At 43.0% G+C, this 15,636-nt stretch overlaps 1 protein-coding gene across 2 annotated transcripts in view; it reads right to left on the bottom strand.

The window, feature by feature from the left end:
• p4ha2 (procollagen-proline, 2-oxoglutarate 4-dioxygenase (proline 4-hydroxylase), alpha polypeptide 2) overlaps positions 1-15,636 on the bottom strand; it is a 39,952-nt gene that overhangs the window by 22,282 nt on the left and 2,034 nt on the right. For both annotated transcript variants that reach the window (XM_079565979.1, XM_079565980.1), the window contains exons 2-3: positions 13,484-13,580; positions 11,346-11,497 (exon numbers count right to left, since the gene is read on the bottom strand). In XM_079565979.1, the coding sequence (XP_079422105.1) occupies positions 11,346-11,497; positions 13,484-13,580 (249 nt within the window). The remainder of the gene's footprint in view (positions 1-11,345; positions 11,498-13,483; positions 13,581-15,636) is intronic.

A 15,636-nucleotide genomic window follows, 5' to 3' on the forward strand; every position in this document is an offset into this window, starting at 1 on the left:
GGGCCATAAGCGCAGTTAAAAAAAAAATAAAAAAGTTAAAGGCAGTATTGATCCAGCAATCTCATGGTTAGGAACTTGAAGCTCAAGCTATGATGCCACACAGGCACAGGAACTCTTGTGAAATGTCCTGCACTCATGTGTTTTAGGCTGTGACAATGTGTGCAGCAGGCCATGGAAAAGGTGAAGGCAATATAAAAGTGTCATGGCTGTGTTTGGACTAGCAACCTCCTTCACTTGAAACACGGGCCTGATGATGGCTTGGTTTCTCTAAATTCCCAGGCTGAAATTTGGTCGCAGCAACACATTGGAGGAGAGGTTATTTCCCTGTTTTTAGTGAGTTCTTCCTGGAAGGTGCTGAGTCCAAAAGAAAAAGGAAATAAAAGAGTCAATGTTGGGATTTGATCCAGCAACCTCCTGTACACTAGTTCAGCTCTCTATCAATGGAGCTACTTCAACTGAGTGTATTAAATAGCAGATGTGAAATTAATTTCATGACAGGACCCCGCATTTGTGTGTTTGCAGGAAACAGATTTACATTTTAGAATTCTTCATGTCATGTCCCCCCCCCCCCGGAACATTTCCCCGATAGTTTTCGACGTTTTCCCCCAGTGATTCCTCAACTGTCTCCCCACTCTCCCCCCATTTCTTTCTCTTTAGTGACGCATATTTTGAAAACGTTTTTCATGAGGGTGGGACCATAAGCGCGGTTAATAAAAAGAAAAAAAAGTTGAAGTCAGAAAGAGTCAATATTGATCCAGCAACCTAATGGTTGGGAATCTAACGCTCAAGCTGTGATGCCACGGAGGCACAAGAACTTCTAGGAAACGTCCTGAACTCATGGCACTCGCAACACACTGGAGGGGTCATTTCCCTGTTTTTAATGAGTGTGGAACCGTCGGCGACGATTCATATTCTTCCCAGAATATTCTGGGTTTAAAATAAAAAAAGATGAAAAGAGACAGTTAGGTTTGATCCAGCAACCTCCTGTACACTAACCCAGCTCTCTACCAATGGAGCTACTTCAGCTGATAAAATAACAGCGGATGTGAAATAAATGTCATGAGAGACTCCGCACTTGTGTATTTGCAGGAAACGGATTAACAGTTTAGAAAGTAATATATTCTATCATTTTGTAATTGGGGTAAATTCCTGGCTGCCCAAAGAATCGTTGAGAGGGGGTTTCAGCCCTGCAGCACCCTCGATATTGAAGAAATATATTGGTAAGACCCATATAGTACGAGGAACACACAGAGAGACGGACAGGAAACAGACGAATTTAACTTCCTGTGATTGTACAGTTGAGAAAAACGTGAATTTGGAGGCAAAAACGTCCATGTTAAAGCTGCTGTCTTTGACAGAGGGGTAGTATAAGTATATACGAGACCAAGAGTGTAGCTTTTGTGAAGAAAGGGAGACATTTGAAAATTTGGCGAATTTCAGGAGACAGAGGCCTCTGACAGAGGCCAGTATGCAGCCAGGCTAAGACCTCTGGGGATTTTCACGGAGGATGGGTGGGCCACTTACAAGCCACTTAAAAGGCCACTTGAAAGCCAAGATGGCCGCCTCCCTGTGCGAGTGGGCGTGGCGCTCCAAGTGAGTTTTGGGCTTGTCCTGATGTCCCCTCTCACTGTGGCGAGTGATTCGGGCGTACGCCCAAAAACGCCCCAATTTTTTTGAATTGGGGTCCGCTTCCAGAGGGCGCTGTGGAGCCATTTTGTTGTGGGCGTGTCCCATTCGTCCAATATCATAAATTTTTTCGCCGCCTCATTGCCTCCGCCAATTTTGGGGAGCTTTCACCCACGTTTAGCGGGTCAAAAACGCGATCCTTTCCGGAGAAAAAAAAAAATAATAATAATAATAATAAGAAACCACCCAAAAACAATAGTCCCTTGCCAGGACTGCGTCCGGCTCGGGCCTAAATATTAGGAGAACGGAGCGAGATAGAGGCATGGTGTAATATATTTTTTTGTTTGTTATGATGAGTAGAAGACATCTGAAAAGTTTCGTGGAAATCGGACAAACAAAATTTTTCAGGGTATAGGCAGGGGGCGCTATAGTGATGTGCACCGTGAAGTAATTGATCTCTATGGAATCAGACCGTAAGTGGCCTTCTGTCAGCCAAGTATGATCCAGACTGGATAGAGCGCGTGCCTGCGAGGTGGTGTCAAATTTACATGACAAAAGGTGTTTTTGGGGGGGCGCCATTCGAAACGGGGGGGTCTGAGTGAAAAAAAAGTCAGGTATTTTTTGTAGCCCCGTGTCAGGAGAGTCTGTTTAAACAGGTATGGGCTTATTCTGCTGAAAAACCAGGGACTAGTTTGTTGACACACAAGGCAGGTCCAGATAGACTCCCACATAAAAGTCAAATTCACGCCCACATCTTAGAAAATATGACATGACTATAATGTACTTTTTGGTTTCCAAAAGTGTCTAGAACATACTGGCATCATTGTATTAAAAAGATTCAAAAGTGCAGTTTTCAAGGTATGGCTAGGGGGCGCTATCCTGGGAGCAGGCTACACATTAATGGCTTCATTCTGTTCAGTTTCAGGTGGCGCATTAGTGACATGAATATGAGCTCTGTGGGCTTATGCCTGTGAGCGTGAGCTTTCTTCGAAACAACGCGAAATCTACGCGTTTTTTGCCGCGTCGTTACGAGGAAACGGTGAAACTTTTTTGAGAAACGCTGGGCAAATATTGAATTTCAATATGTCTAGATGCACTGTGCCAAATGTGATCTAAATCCGACGAAAAACCAGGGACTAGTTCGTTAAAACGTAAAATGAGTTTAGACGAGGTCCGGGTTTGAAGCCAAGATGGCCGCCTCCCTGTGCGAGTGGGCGTGGCGCTCCAAGTGAGTTTTGGGCTTGTCCTGATGTCCCCTCTCACTGTGGCGAGTGATTCGGGCGTACGCCCAAAAACGCCCCAATTTTTTTGAATTGGGGTCCGCTTCCAGAGGGCGCTGTGGAGCCATTTTGTTGTGGGCGTGTCCCATTCGTCCAATATCATAAATTTTTTCGCCGCCTCATTGCCTCCGCCAATTTTGGGGAGCTTTCACCCACGTTTAGCGGGTCAAAAACGCGATCCTTTCCGGAGAAAAAAAAAAATAATAATAATAATAATAAGAAACCACCCAAAAACAATAGTCCCTTGCCAGGACTGCGTCCGGCTCGGGCCTAATAATAATAATAAGAAACCACCCAAAAACAATAGTCCCTTGCCAGGACTGCGTCCGGCTCGGGCCTAAATATTAGGAGAACGGAGCGAGATAGAGGCATGGTGTAATATATTTTTTTGTTTGTTATGATGAGTAGAAGACATCTGAAAAGTTTCGTGGAAATCGGACAAACAAAATTTTTCAGGGTATAGGCAGGGGGCGCTATAGTGATGTGCACCGTGAAGTAATTGATCTCTATGGAATCAGACCGTAAGTGGCCTTCTGTCAGCCAAGTATGATCCAGACTGGATAGAGCGCGTGCCTGCGAGGTGGTGTCAAATTTACATGACAAAAGGTGTTTTTGGGGGGGCGCCATTCGAAACGGGGGGGTCTGAGTGAAAAAAAAGTCAGGTATTTTTTGTAGCCCCGTGTCAGGAGAGTCTGTTTAAACAGGTATGGGCTTATTCTGCTGAAAAACCAGGGACTAGTTTGTTGACACACAAGGCAGGTCCAGATAGACTCCCACATAAAAGTCAAATTCACGCCCACATCTTAGAAAATATGACATGACTATAATGTACTTTTTGGTTTCCAAAAGTGTCTAGAACATACTGGCATCATTGTATTAAAAAGATTCAAAAGTGCAGTTTTCAAGGTATGGCTAGGGGGCGCTATCCTGGGAGCAGGCTACACATTAATGGCTTCATTCTGTTCAGTTTCAGGTGGCGCATTAGTGACATGAATATGAGCTCTGTGGGCTTATGCCTGTGAGCGTGAGCTTTCTTCGAAACAACGCGAAATCTACGCGTTTTTTGCCGCGTCGTTACGAGGAAACGGTGAAACTTTTTTGAGAAACGCTGGGCAAATATTGAATTTCAATATGTCTAGATGCACTGTGCCAAATGTGATCTAAATCCGACGAAAAACCAGGGACTAGTTCGTTAAAACGTAAAATGAGTTTAGACGAGGTCCGGGTTTGAAGCCAAGATGGCCGCCTCCCTGTGCGAGTGGGCGTGGCGCTCCAAGTGAGTTTTGGGCTTGTCCTGATGTCCCCTCTCACTGTGGCGAGTGATTCGGGCGTACGCCCAAAAACGCCCCAATTTTTTTGAATTGGGGTCCGCTTCCAGAGGGCGCTGTGGAGCCATTTTGTTGTGGGCGTGTCCCATTCGTCCAATATCATAAATTTTTTCGCCGCCTCATTGCCTCCGCCAATTTTGGGGAGCTTTCACCCACGTTTAGCGGGTCAAAAACGCGATCCTTTCCGGAGAAAAAAAAAAATAATAATAATAATAATAAGAAACCACCCAAAAACAATAGTCCCTTGCCAGGACTGCGTCCGGCTCGGGCCTAAATATTAGGAGAACGGAGCGAGATAGAGGCATGGTGTAATATATTTTTTTGTTTGTTATGATGAGTAGAAGACATCTGAAAAGTTTCGTGGAAATCGGACAAACAAAATTTTTCAGGGTATAGGCAGGGGGCGCTATAGTGATGTGCACCGTGAAGTAATTGATCTCTATGGAATCAGACCGTAAGTGGCCTTCTGTCAGCCAAGTATGATCCAGACTGGATAGAGCGCGTGCCTGCGAGGTGGTGTCAAATTTACATGACAAAAGGTGTTTTTGGGGGGGCGCCATTCGAAACGGGGGGGTCTGAGTGAAAAAAAAGTCAGGTATTTTTTGTAGCCCCGTGTCAGGAGAGTCTGTTTAAACAGGTATGGGCTTATTCTGCTGAAAAACCAGGGACTAGTTTGTTGACACACAAGGCAGGTCCAGATAGACTCCCACATAAAAGTCAAATTCACGCCCACATCTTAGAAAATATGACATGACTATAATGTACTTTTTGGTTTCCAAAAGTGTCTAGAACATACTGGCATCATTGTATTAAAAAGATTCAAAAGTGCAGTTTTCAAGGTATGGCTAGGGGGCGCTATCCTGGGAGCAGGCTACACATTAATGGCTTCATTCTGTTCAGTTTCAGGTGGCGCATTAGTGACATGAATATGAGCTCTGTGGGCTTATGCCTGTGAGCGTGAGCTTTCTTCGAAACAACGCGAAATCTACGCGTTTTTTGCCGCGTCGTTACGAGGAAACGGTGAAACTTTTTTGAGAAACGCTGGGCAAATATTGAATTTCAATATGTCTAGATGCACTGTGCCAAATGTGATCTAAATCCGACGAAAAACCAGGGACTAGTTCGTTAAAACGTAAAATGAGTTTAGACGAGGTCCGGGTTTGAAGCCAAGATGGCCGCCTCCCTGTGCGAGTGGGCGTGGCGCTCCAAGTGAGTTTTGGGCTTGTCCTGATGTCCCCTCTCACTGTGGCGAGTGATTCGGGCGTACGCCCAAAAACGCCCCAATTTTTTTGAATTGGGGTCCGCTTCCAGAGGGCGCTGTGGAGCCATTTTGTTGTGGGCGTGTCCCATTCGTCCAATATCATAAATTTTTTCGCCGCCTCATTGCCTCCGCCAATTTTGGGGAGCTTTCACCCACGTTTAGCGGGTCAAAAACGCGATCCTTTCCGGAGAAAAAAAAAAATAATAATAATAATAATAAGAAACCACCCAAAAACAATAGTCCCTTGCCAGGACTGCGTCCGGCTCGGGCCTAATAATAATAATAAGAAACCACCCAAAAACAATAGTCCCTTGCCAGGACTGCGTCCGGCTCGGGCCTAAATATTAGGAGAACGGAGCGAGATAGAGGCATGGTGTAATATATTTTTTTGTTTGTTATGATGAGTAGAAGACATCTGAAAAGTTTCGTGGAAATCGGACAAACAAAATTTTTCAGGGTATAGGCAGGGGGCGCTATAGTGATGTGCACCGTGAAGTAATTGATCTCTATGGAATCAGACCGTAAGTGGCCTTCTGTCAGCCAAGTATGATCCAGACTGGATAGAGCGCGTGCCTGCGAGGTGGTGTCAAATTTACATGACAAAAGGTGTTTTTGGGGGGGCGCCATTCGAAACGGGGGGGTCTGAGTGAAAAAAAAGTCAGGTATTTTTTGTAGCCCCGTGTCAGGAGAGTCTGTTTAAACAGGTATGGGCTTATTCTGCTGAAAAACCAGGGACTAGTTTGTTGACACACAAGGCAGGTCCAGATAGACTCCCACATAAAAGTCAAATTCACGCCCACATCTTAGAAAATATGACATGACTATAATGTACTTTTTGGTTTCCAAAAGTGTCTAGAACATACTGGCATCATTGTATTAAAAAGATTCAAAAGTGCAGTTTTCAAGGTATGGCTAGGGGGCGCTATCCTGGGAGCAGGCTACACATTAATGGCTTCATTCTGTTCAGTTTCAGGTGGCGCATTAGTGACATGAATATGAGCTCTGTGGGCTTATGCCTGTGAGCGTGAGCTTTCTTCGAAACAACGCGAAATCTACGCGTTTTTTGCCGCGTCGTTACGAGGAAACGGTGAAACTTTTTTGAGAAACGCTGGGCAAATATTGAATTTCAATATGTCTAGATGCACTGTGCCAAATGTGATCTAAATCCGACGAAAAACCAGGGACTAGTTCGTTAAAACGTAAAATGAGTTTAGACGATGTCCGGGTTTGAAGCCAAGATGGCCGCCTCCCTGTGCGAGTGGGCGTGGCGCTCCAAGTGAGTTTTGGGCTTGTCCTGATGTCCCCTCTCACTGTGGCGAGTGATTCGGGCGTACGCCCAAAAACGCCCCAATTTTTTTGAATTGGGGTCCGCTTCCAGAGGGCGCTGTGGAGCCATTTTGTTGTGGGCGTGTCCCATTCGTCCAATATCATAAATTTTTTCGCCGCCTCATTGCCTCCGCCAATTTTGGGGAGCTTTCACCCACGTTTAGCGGGTCAAAAACGCGATCCTTTCCGGAGAAAAAAAAAAATAATAATAATAATAATAAGAAACCACCCAAAAACAATAGTCCCTTGCCAGGACTGCGTCCGGCTCGGGCCTAAATATTAGGAGAACGGAGCGAGATAGAGGCATGGTGTAATATATTTTTTTGTTTGTTATGATGAGTAGAAGACATCTGAAAAGTTTCGTGGAAATCGGACAAACAAAATTTTTCAGGGTATAGGCAGGGGGCGCTATAGTGATGTGCACCGTGAAGTAATTGATCTCTATGGAATCAGACCGTAAGTGGCCTTCTGTCAGCCAAGTATGATCCAGACTGGATAGAGCGCGTGCCTGCGAGGTGGTGTCAAATTTACATGACAAAAGGTGTTTTTGGGGGGGCGCCATTCGAAACGGGGGGGTCTGAGTGAAAAAAAAGTCAGGTATTTTTTGTAGCCCCGTGTCAGGAGAGTCTGTTTAAACAGGTATGGGCTTATTCTGCTGAAAAACCAGGGACTAGTTTGTTGACACACAAGGCAGGTCCAGATAGACTCCCACATAAAAGTCAAATTCACGCCCACATCTTAGAAAATATGACATGACTATAATGTACTTTTTGGTTTCCAAAAGTGTCTAGAACATACTGGCATCATTGTATTAAAAAGATTCAAAAGTGCAGTTTTCAAGGTATGGCTAGGGGGCGCTATCCTGGGAGCAGGCTACACATTAATGGCTTCATTCTGTTCAGTTTCAGGTGGCGCATTAGTGACATGAATATGAGCTCTGTGGGCTTATGCCTGTGAGCGTGAGCTTTCTTCGAAACAACGCGAAATCTACGCGTTTTTTGCCGCGTCGTTACGAGGAAACGGTGAAACTTTTTTGAGAAACGCTGGGCAAATATTGAATTTCAATATGTCTAGATGCACTGTGCCAAATGTGATCTAAATCCGACGAAAAACCAGGGACTAGTTCGTTAAAACGTAAAATGAGTTTAGACGAGGTCCGGGTTTGAAGCCAAGATGGCCGCCTCCCTGTGCGAGTGGGCGTGGCGCTCCAAGTGAGTTTTGGGCTTGTCCTGATGTCCCCTCTCACTGTGGCGAGTGATTCGGGCGTACGCCCAAAAACGCCCCAATTTTTTTGAATTGGGGTCCGCTTCCAGAGGGCGCTGTGGAGCCATTTTGTTGTGGGCGTGTCCCATTCGTCCAATATCATAAATTTTTTCGCCGCCTCATTGCCTCCGCCAATTTTGGGGAGCTTTCACCCACGTTTAGCGGGTCAAAAACGCGATCCTTTCCGGAGAAAAAAAAAAATAATAATAATAATAATAAGAAACCACCCAAAAACAATAGTCCCTTGCCAGGACTGCGTCCGGCTCGGGCCTAATAATAATAATAAGAAACCACCCAAAAACAATAGTCCCTTGCCAGGACTGCGTCCGGCTCGGGCCTAAATATTAGGAGAACGGAGCGAGATAGAGGCATGGTGTAATATATTTTTTTGTTTGTTATGATGAGTAGAAGACATCTGAAAAGTTTCGTGGAAATCGGACAAACAAAATTTTTCAGGGTATAGGCAGGGGGCGCTATAGTGATGTGCACCGTGAAGTAATTGATCTCTATGGAATCAGACCGTAAGTGGCCTTCTGTCAGCCAAGTATGATCCAGACTGGATAGAGCGCGTGCCTGCGAGGTGGTGTCAAATTTACATGACAAAAGGTGTTTTTGGGGGGGCGCCATTCGAAACGGGGGGGTCTGAGTGAAAAAAAAGTCAGGTATTTTTTGTAGCCCCGTGTCAGGAGAGTCTGTTTAAACAGGTATGGGCTTATTCTGCTGAAAAACCAGGGACTAGTTTGTTGACACACAAGGCAGGTCCAGATAGACTCCCACATAAAAGTCAAATTCACGCCCACATCTTAGAAAATATGACATGACTATAATGTACTTTTTGGTTTCCAAAAGTGTCTAGAACATACTGGCATCATTGTATTAAAAAGATTCAAAAGTGCAGTTTTCAAGGTATGGCTAGGGGGCGCTATCCTGGGAGCAGGCTACACATTAATGGCTTCATTCTGTTCAGTTTCAGGTGGCGCATTAGTGACATGAATATGAGCTCTGTGGGCTTATGCCTGTGAGCGTGAGCTTTCTTCGAAACAACGCGAAATCTACGCGTTTTTTGCCGCGTCGTTACGAGGAAACGGTGAAACTTTTTTGAGAAACGCTGGGCAAATATTGAATTTCAATATGTCTAGATGCACTGTGCCAAATGTGATCTAAATCCGACGAAAAACCAGGGACTAGTTCGTTAAAACGTAAAATGAGTTTAGACGAGGTCCGGGTTTGAAGCCAAGATGGCCGCCTCCCTGTGCGAGTGGGCGTGGCGCTCCAAGTGAGTTTTGGGCTTGTCCTGATGTCCCCTCTCACTGTGGCGAGTGATTCGGGCGTACGCCCAAAAACGCCCCAATTTTTTTGAATTGGGGTCCGCTTCCAGAGGGCGCTGTGGAGCCATTTTGTTGTGGGCGTGTCCCATTCGTCCAATATCATAAATTTTTTCGCCGCCTCATTGCCTCCGCCAATTTTGGGGAGCTTTCACCCACGTTTAGCGGGTCAAAAACGCGATCCTTTCCGGAGAAAAAAAAAAATAATAATAATAATAATAAGAAACCACCCAAAAACAATAGTCCCTTGCCAGGACTGCGTCCGGCTCGGGCCTAAATATCAGTAACATTGAAAAATATATATAATTCCACTTGCAGATTATTATAATGTTACCGATTTCTGATTTTTTTTGTTACTGTGTAAAAACGCTGATTCAAATGAAATATGGTAATCTAAAATGCACCAGATTGCACTAAATTAAATCTGTTCAATTCAAAGGTTTTTGGGGGAGGACCACCCACAGCCCCTGTTGGAAGATTAATATGGACCTCACTATTTCTAAAGTCCTGGATACGGCAATGGTAGAAAGTATTTCCCCCCAAATCCAATAATGATACAAAGGGTCATTTGTCAAAGTCCAGGAGGAGCACAAAGCTAATCTGGTTTGTGACCTCTAGGGGGCTCCTATCTGGCATTGATTTTGCTTTTCACATTTTAGCACTTCAACCCATTGTTTAACTTAACATGAACACTTAACGGTGTCGTCTTGTTTTTTTTCTCCAACTGCCACGTTTACAGACTCACTCGAGCAACAAACACCAATGCTTCAGAGGCAAATAAACTTGCTTTACACTTTCTCTTTAAACAGACAGTGGCCAAAATCTCAAACACAGACCAGCTGCGAGGCCTGTGCTGGAAATGTTTGGCAGCTGGAGCATTTGAACACGGCACAAACCCATTTCCTTTCTGTGCAGTCATCACTTTTTCTGGACATGTGTGCAAGGGCGACGTGCCCAAAATCGCACGATGACAGTTGCCGTGGAGATAAGATCAAACACTCTTCCTTCGGACTTCTTCCTGTTTCACTTTGGAGTAGGCCGCTCATTTCCATTCGTGTATGTGGTGATTGGCTTCTCTTTCCTGGTTTCTTGGAAGCTCCACTCAGCGTCCTTCAACTATATTTACATTACCTCCACTCAATCTCAACACATCTTAAAGTAGAAGTCTGTAAGATTGCGAAATAGGGAATAAAAAAAAAAGAGTGACAATGAAGCCGTAGAAATGGGAGAAGCGGTGTTCTATCCTAACGTAGACATGCGCAAAGTTAGCAAGCCAGCTAGTCCAGTATACATTTCATTAGCCGTTAGCATTCAGCCATCAAACATCACAAACTATGAACCATCCAGATGTTTTCCGCTGTAGTCAACCCATCAAAGCCGAGTTGGAAGTCATTAATCAATGAACAGATCTTTTGAGTTTTTGCTTTGGATAAGAATTGGCCTCTAAAAGTGGCCTCTGAGCTAAATGCTAAATCTCATTCAGTCAAGTTTCTGCTTTTATGGTGTCACATACACATCCAGTAAACCTCTTCTTGTAATATGTTAATGATAAAGAAACCAAATCAATTCTATAAATGCCATGAAACGGACAAACCGTACCTCGCCATACTTTAATATAGGGCCTGGCTTCACCGTTCATTTTCATGGGGATAGAACGCTCAATTCAAACAGGTCCGGGAAGCCGTTTGCTGACAGACGTACACATTTGTAGGAACAGGCTCTCAGATAGCATAAGGCATTTCTATGATTGCCATCCATCCCACCCCTTCCCCTCTTAATTGAACCAGAGTACCCACCACCACCCCCCGAGCCCCGTTCAAGGCCCCGAAGGTCAATTCTGATCCACGCAGTAATAAACTCAAAGACTGTCACTTGAATTTATCTACAAAGGAGATGAGTGAGGAAACGAGTTGTCTTTGGTGATGGGACAGCTTACCATCAGAGGGGTTCTGCAGAACTAGGCTCTCCAGCTCAGACCACTCCGTGTTCAGCCTCTTCACCAGTTTGTAGGCGTTCACGGGGTGAGCCAAGTAAGCCTCAGGGTCCAATGTGGACGTTTTAGTCAGGGAGTCCAGTTTGTTGGCCCAGCTAAAAACAGAAAGACGATATATATCATGATCACTCAATAACATGATAAGGATGCTGCAAAGAATGAAAAGAGTGGAAAACCATGTCATTTGTTGTTGTTTGTAAGGTACAATCAAATAGGCTCTTGCTTTGGCCGACTCCTATTGTGCTTGTGTTGCTGTGAAGTGATAGAGGTGCGAATGCTCAAATAAGAAAAGGAAAGAAAAATGTATTGCCATATTAAAGTAAAGTTACATTGGGCTTGCGTCTGGGCCCCAATGTCCTCACCAAGTGCCTTTTTGAAGAGGTTTGATTTAACATTTTTGAATCATCATTGACTTCAACCCTATCCCATATCAATTTAGAGAGAAATGCAACAAGGGCAGCCCTCTGCCCAAAAAAATCCTTGGTTGACTGAAAACAATCCTTGGGAAAACTAGAACCTATCTGACCCAAACTGCATTCTAAAACCATAAAATCAGTATTAATACATAGAAGAACTACAGTAAGTAAGTAAGTAAGTAAGTAAGTAAGTAAGTAAGTAAGTAAGTAAGTAATAATAATAATAATAATAATAATAATAATAATAATAATAATAATAATAATAATAATTATAATGATAATAATAATAATAATAATAATAATAATAATAATAATAATAATAATAATAAATAATAATAAATTGTATTTGTATTGCAAATAAATGCTGCATTTATATCCAAATAGACTAATAGATTAATCCACCTTTCATTCTCGGATTCCAGCTCACTCTGACATCTGCTCATGTACTGCCATCCATCCATCCATCCATCCATCCATCCATCCATCCATCCATCCATCCATCCATCCATCGATCCATCGATCCATCCATCCATCCATCCATCCATCCATTTTCTTCCACTTCTCCGTTTCCGGGTCGTGGGGGCATCTGTTGGAGCTGCCTGGATCACATTGCACCAGCCCCTTATGGCTCCTCCTGAAGGTGGTGGGTCCACAGAAGGACGGCCTCATGATTTTAACCGGGCCTGTTAGTCTCTGATACGTCACCTAGGACCTGTTTGCCATTGGAAACCCTACCGCGACAAGAGAGCCCCCAGGATCATTCGGGTGCTCAAACCCCTCCACCACGTTAAGGTGGCGGTTCCAGGAGGGGACTGTCATCATACATCCATGAAATACAAATTAAGTGGTACTTCTACCCGTGCTCCTCGTCGTAATTGTCCTGGACAAAGCCAGAATGGACACAGCGGGTCCGTCTGCTGCTGGCCCTGTTGCTACACTTTCATTTTCTATATTTTGTGTGTGTCTTTCCCCAGAGCCACCGGCAGTCGGGCAGGCTGTTAGACTCGTGCGTGGGCTGTTAAAGTACCATGTTAGGACCATGTTATTTGTGGAATGAACAACTCATAGCCTGCAGAAGTCTGGCCCAGAAGGCAACACCTCTCCAAGACACAGAGCTGCAGACCTCAGCTGCCGCCCATGCCCACACGGGCACAATGTCTGCAAAACTCAGATAATAACTCTTAGTAAAAGACAGAAGTGCCTCACGCCTCTGGTGTTGTATAACATGAGACCATCTTAATCGATGTAAAAAATTCTTGCATTTAGTCGACCAAAGAAAATTGTAGTCGACCAAACGGGGCCGCCCTAAATGCAACAAACATTTCAGGTAACCTTAACACTAGTTTGCCGTTGCTGTGTTTCCAGATATGAAAAATTGTTTATGAAAAACAATAAGTGTAATACTAAATGAAGTCATGTGAATAATAATTATCTTGTGCATGATAAAATGTCTGAGGAGTGTGTAAGTAGTCACACCTTGGAAATATAAAGCCAACATAGTGCACTATCATGAAACAGTAGTCTGTGCATAGATGCCAAAAGGCCCCAGTCTGAACAGAAACCAATTGTGAAAGCTCCGGTCGGATCAGCTGACCCTTATCCAGCCCCCACCTCCAGGTCCATGTGGTCCTAAAGTTTCCCACAAACTCAGGGTTGTAGAGTTACCTTTTGACTGCAGCCAGTTTGGACTCCTCGGCTTTTATGTACTCTCTGAGAGAGTGCACCAGCTCCTTCTCAGTGAAAACCAGGTCTGTCATCTGACCTTTGTAGAAAAAAAGAGGAGAAAGTTACAATACACCTAATATTAAAGTAGTAACAGGCATTGTTTTTGCTCTCACTCCATTATTTTCATTACAAGTGCTGCACGATATGAGGAATGAGAGTTCAATATTGTATAACTTGATTTTTGAGATATTTTACTAAACCATTTAAACATGGTACAATTTAAATTACATTCAAACAAGAAGCGTAAGCAGCTTGTTTTATTTTGTCAAAAAAAAGACTTAAAAAGGAGCAAATCCAGACCAAAACAAGGCTAAAAATAAAAAGACAATTTTTAAAAAAAAAAACATGACTGAACCCGAACTTTTCCACATTTTCAGTTAATGTGTGATTTTATTACCACAATGTCTACCGTTATTTTTATGTCATACAATATCCTTTTCATTGTTTTTATTGTGTGAATTTACATTGAACTGAATCTTGATATAAAAACAAAATACATAATATAATACATCACAGAAAAAAAAGAAAATGAATGTGCCGCCATAATGTATAATGTTAGTCATTTATTTTCAGAATGTAATGTATTTAATAAGAGCAAAAAGCTGCATTGATATTTAACTAATAATATTATTATTATTTTCTTATTATAAAGATGAAATAATGAAAGCGTGTTTTTGGTGGCTGCATTGTTTAGGCTGTACCCTGTGGGAAGCTGAGACTCGTATAGAGTTACTCAGCAAACTACACAGAGGCAGCCATCCATAAAGCAGTGGATACAAGGGTCACTGCACAAAGGCAACAACACCACGGCCATACGTAAACTCACAAGGGAAGCCAAGTCAATGGCCACTTTTGCAGATTCATATACAAAAACATTTCAAAGGAATAAATTAACAATGAGTTGTGTTTTTATAGAAATCTTTTACAGAGAGTGAGTTGAAGTGGATTGTGGTGCACCATATAATATAGATAATTATACTTTTAAGCTCTCAAAATATTAAATCTTTTTCGACCGCTGACTTTTTGACCTCTTTAGATGTTTTTGTTTTTCCTGAACCTTTCTATTCTAAATTTGAGAAGTAGTATATCAATATGTCCTTGGGCAAGACACTTCACTCGCCTTGCCTGTAGATGAATAGATACAGACGGCATCTCTGGAATCGCCCATATATGGTCATGTTATGGGGGAAAATAATTTGGAGAAAATTCTAAACTTTCTCTGATAATTCAAAAAAAATACTGAATTATGAATATAGTTTTTTACTAAATAAAGATACAAAAACATGGAGAGGAGAATGGTGGTTCAACAGCCCATAAATACATAAATAACGGAGAATGCTAACATGATGCGGTGAATAAACATCCATATGGACCCGGTTTACACTTGACTTTATTTGTTGGTGATAAATATGTTTATATTTCGCCAGAAAACGGCAATAAAGAGTGAACAATTGTCTACTCCAGGGCAACTGTGGCTACATACAGTGCATGGATTGCCAACACCGAGTGAGGAGTGAATGAAAAATCTCTGTGGAAAAAGGCCATTGACCATATAGCCATTTTGGGAAGAATATATTTTTGACGTATATGGCCTAGATTCTATTTTAAAGTTCTTTATGATGCAGAAGAGACACACATTAAACATAGTCCCGAGAGGTCTGTAAAACGGGCTATTCTTATGCAAGCGACGAGTCAAAATAAACCACCTCCGAGTCAGACTGTGACCATTTTCAAGACAATCATCGCAAAGCAAATGTAGGAGAAGAATTTGTGGAAGTCGACTTTAGGCTTGAAAAGTTTCTGTTTAGTTTAAAACAAAGCGGCTTTCATTTACTGGTGTGTTTGATACGGAGGGAAACTCGATGCTCCACATGATACTAGGGTTTGAAACAAAAAGCTCAGGCTGGATAAGGCTGGGAATTATAGGCTTCATTGATTCCTTATAACTTAGTCCAACAGCAGGTTCGCTTCTTTTGGTGAAAATACAATATACTTTCTTTTTGAGTAGACCACCAGGGGTTCAAAGAATGAAAGAAAAAATGCTCTTCTAAATCTAAGTCTAATCAACTAGACTATAAGCACAGGACCCTCTA

The sequence above is a fragment of the Gobius niger genome, assembly GCF_951799975.1.
Source record: "Gobius niger genome assembly, chromosome: 11".
Classification (NCBI taxonomy): domain Eukaryota; kingdom Metazoa; phylum Chordata; class Actinopteri; order Gobiiformes; family Gobiidae; genus Gobius; species Gobius niger.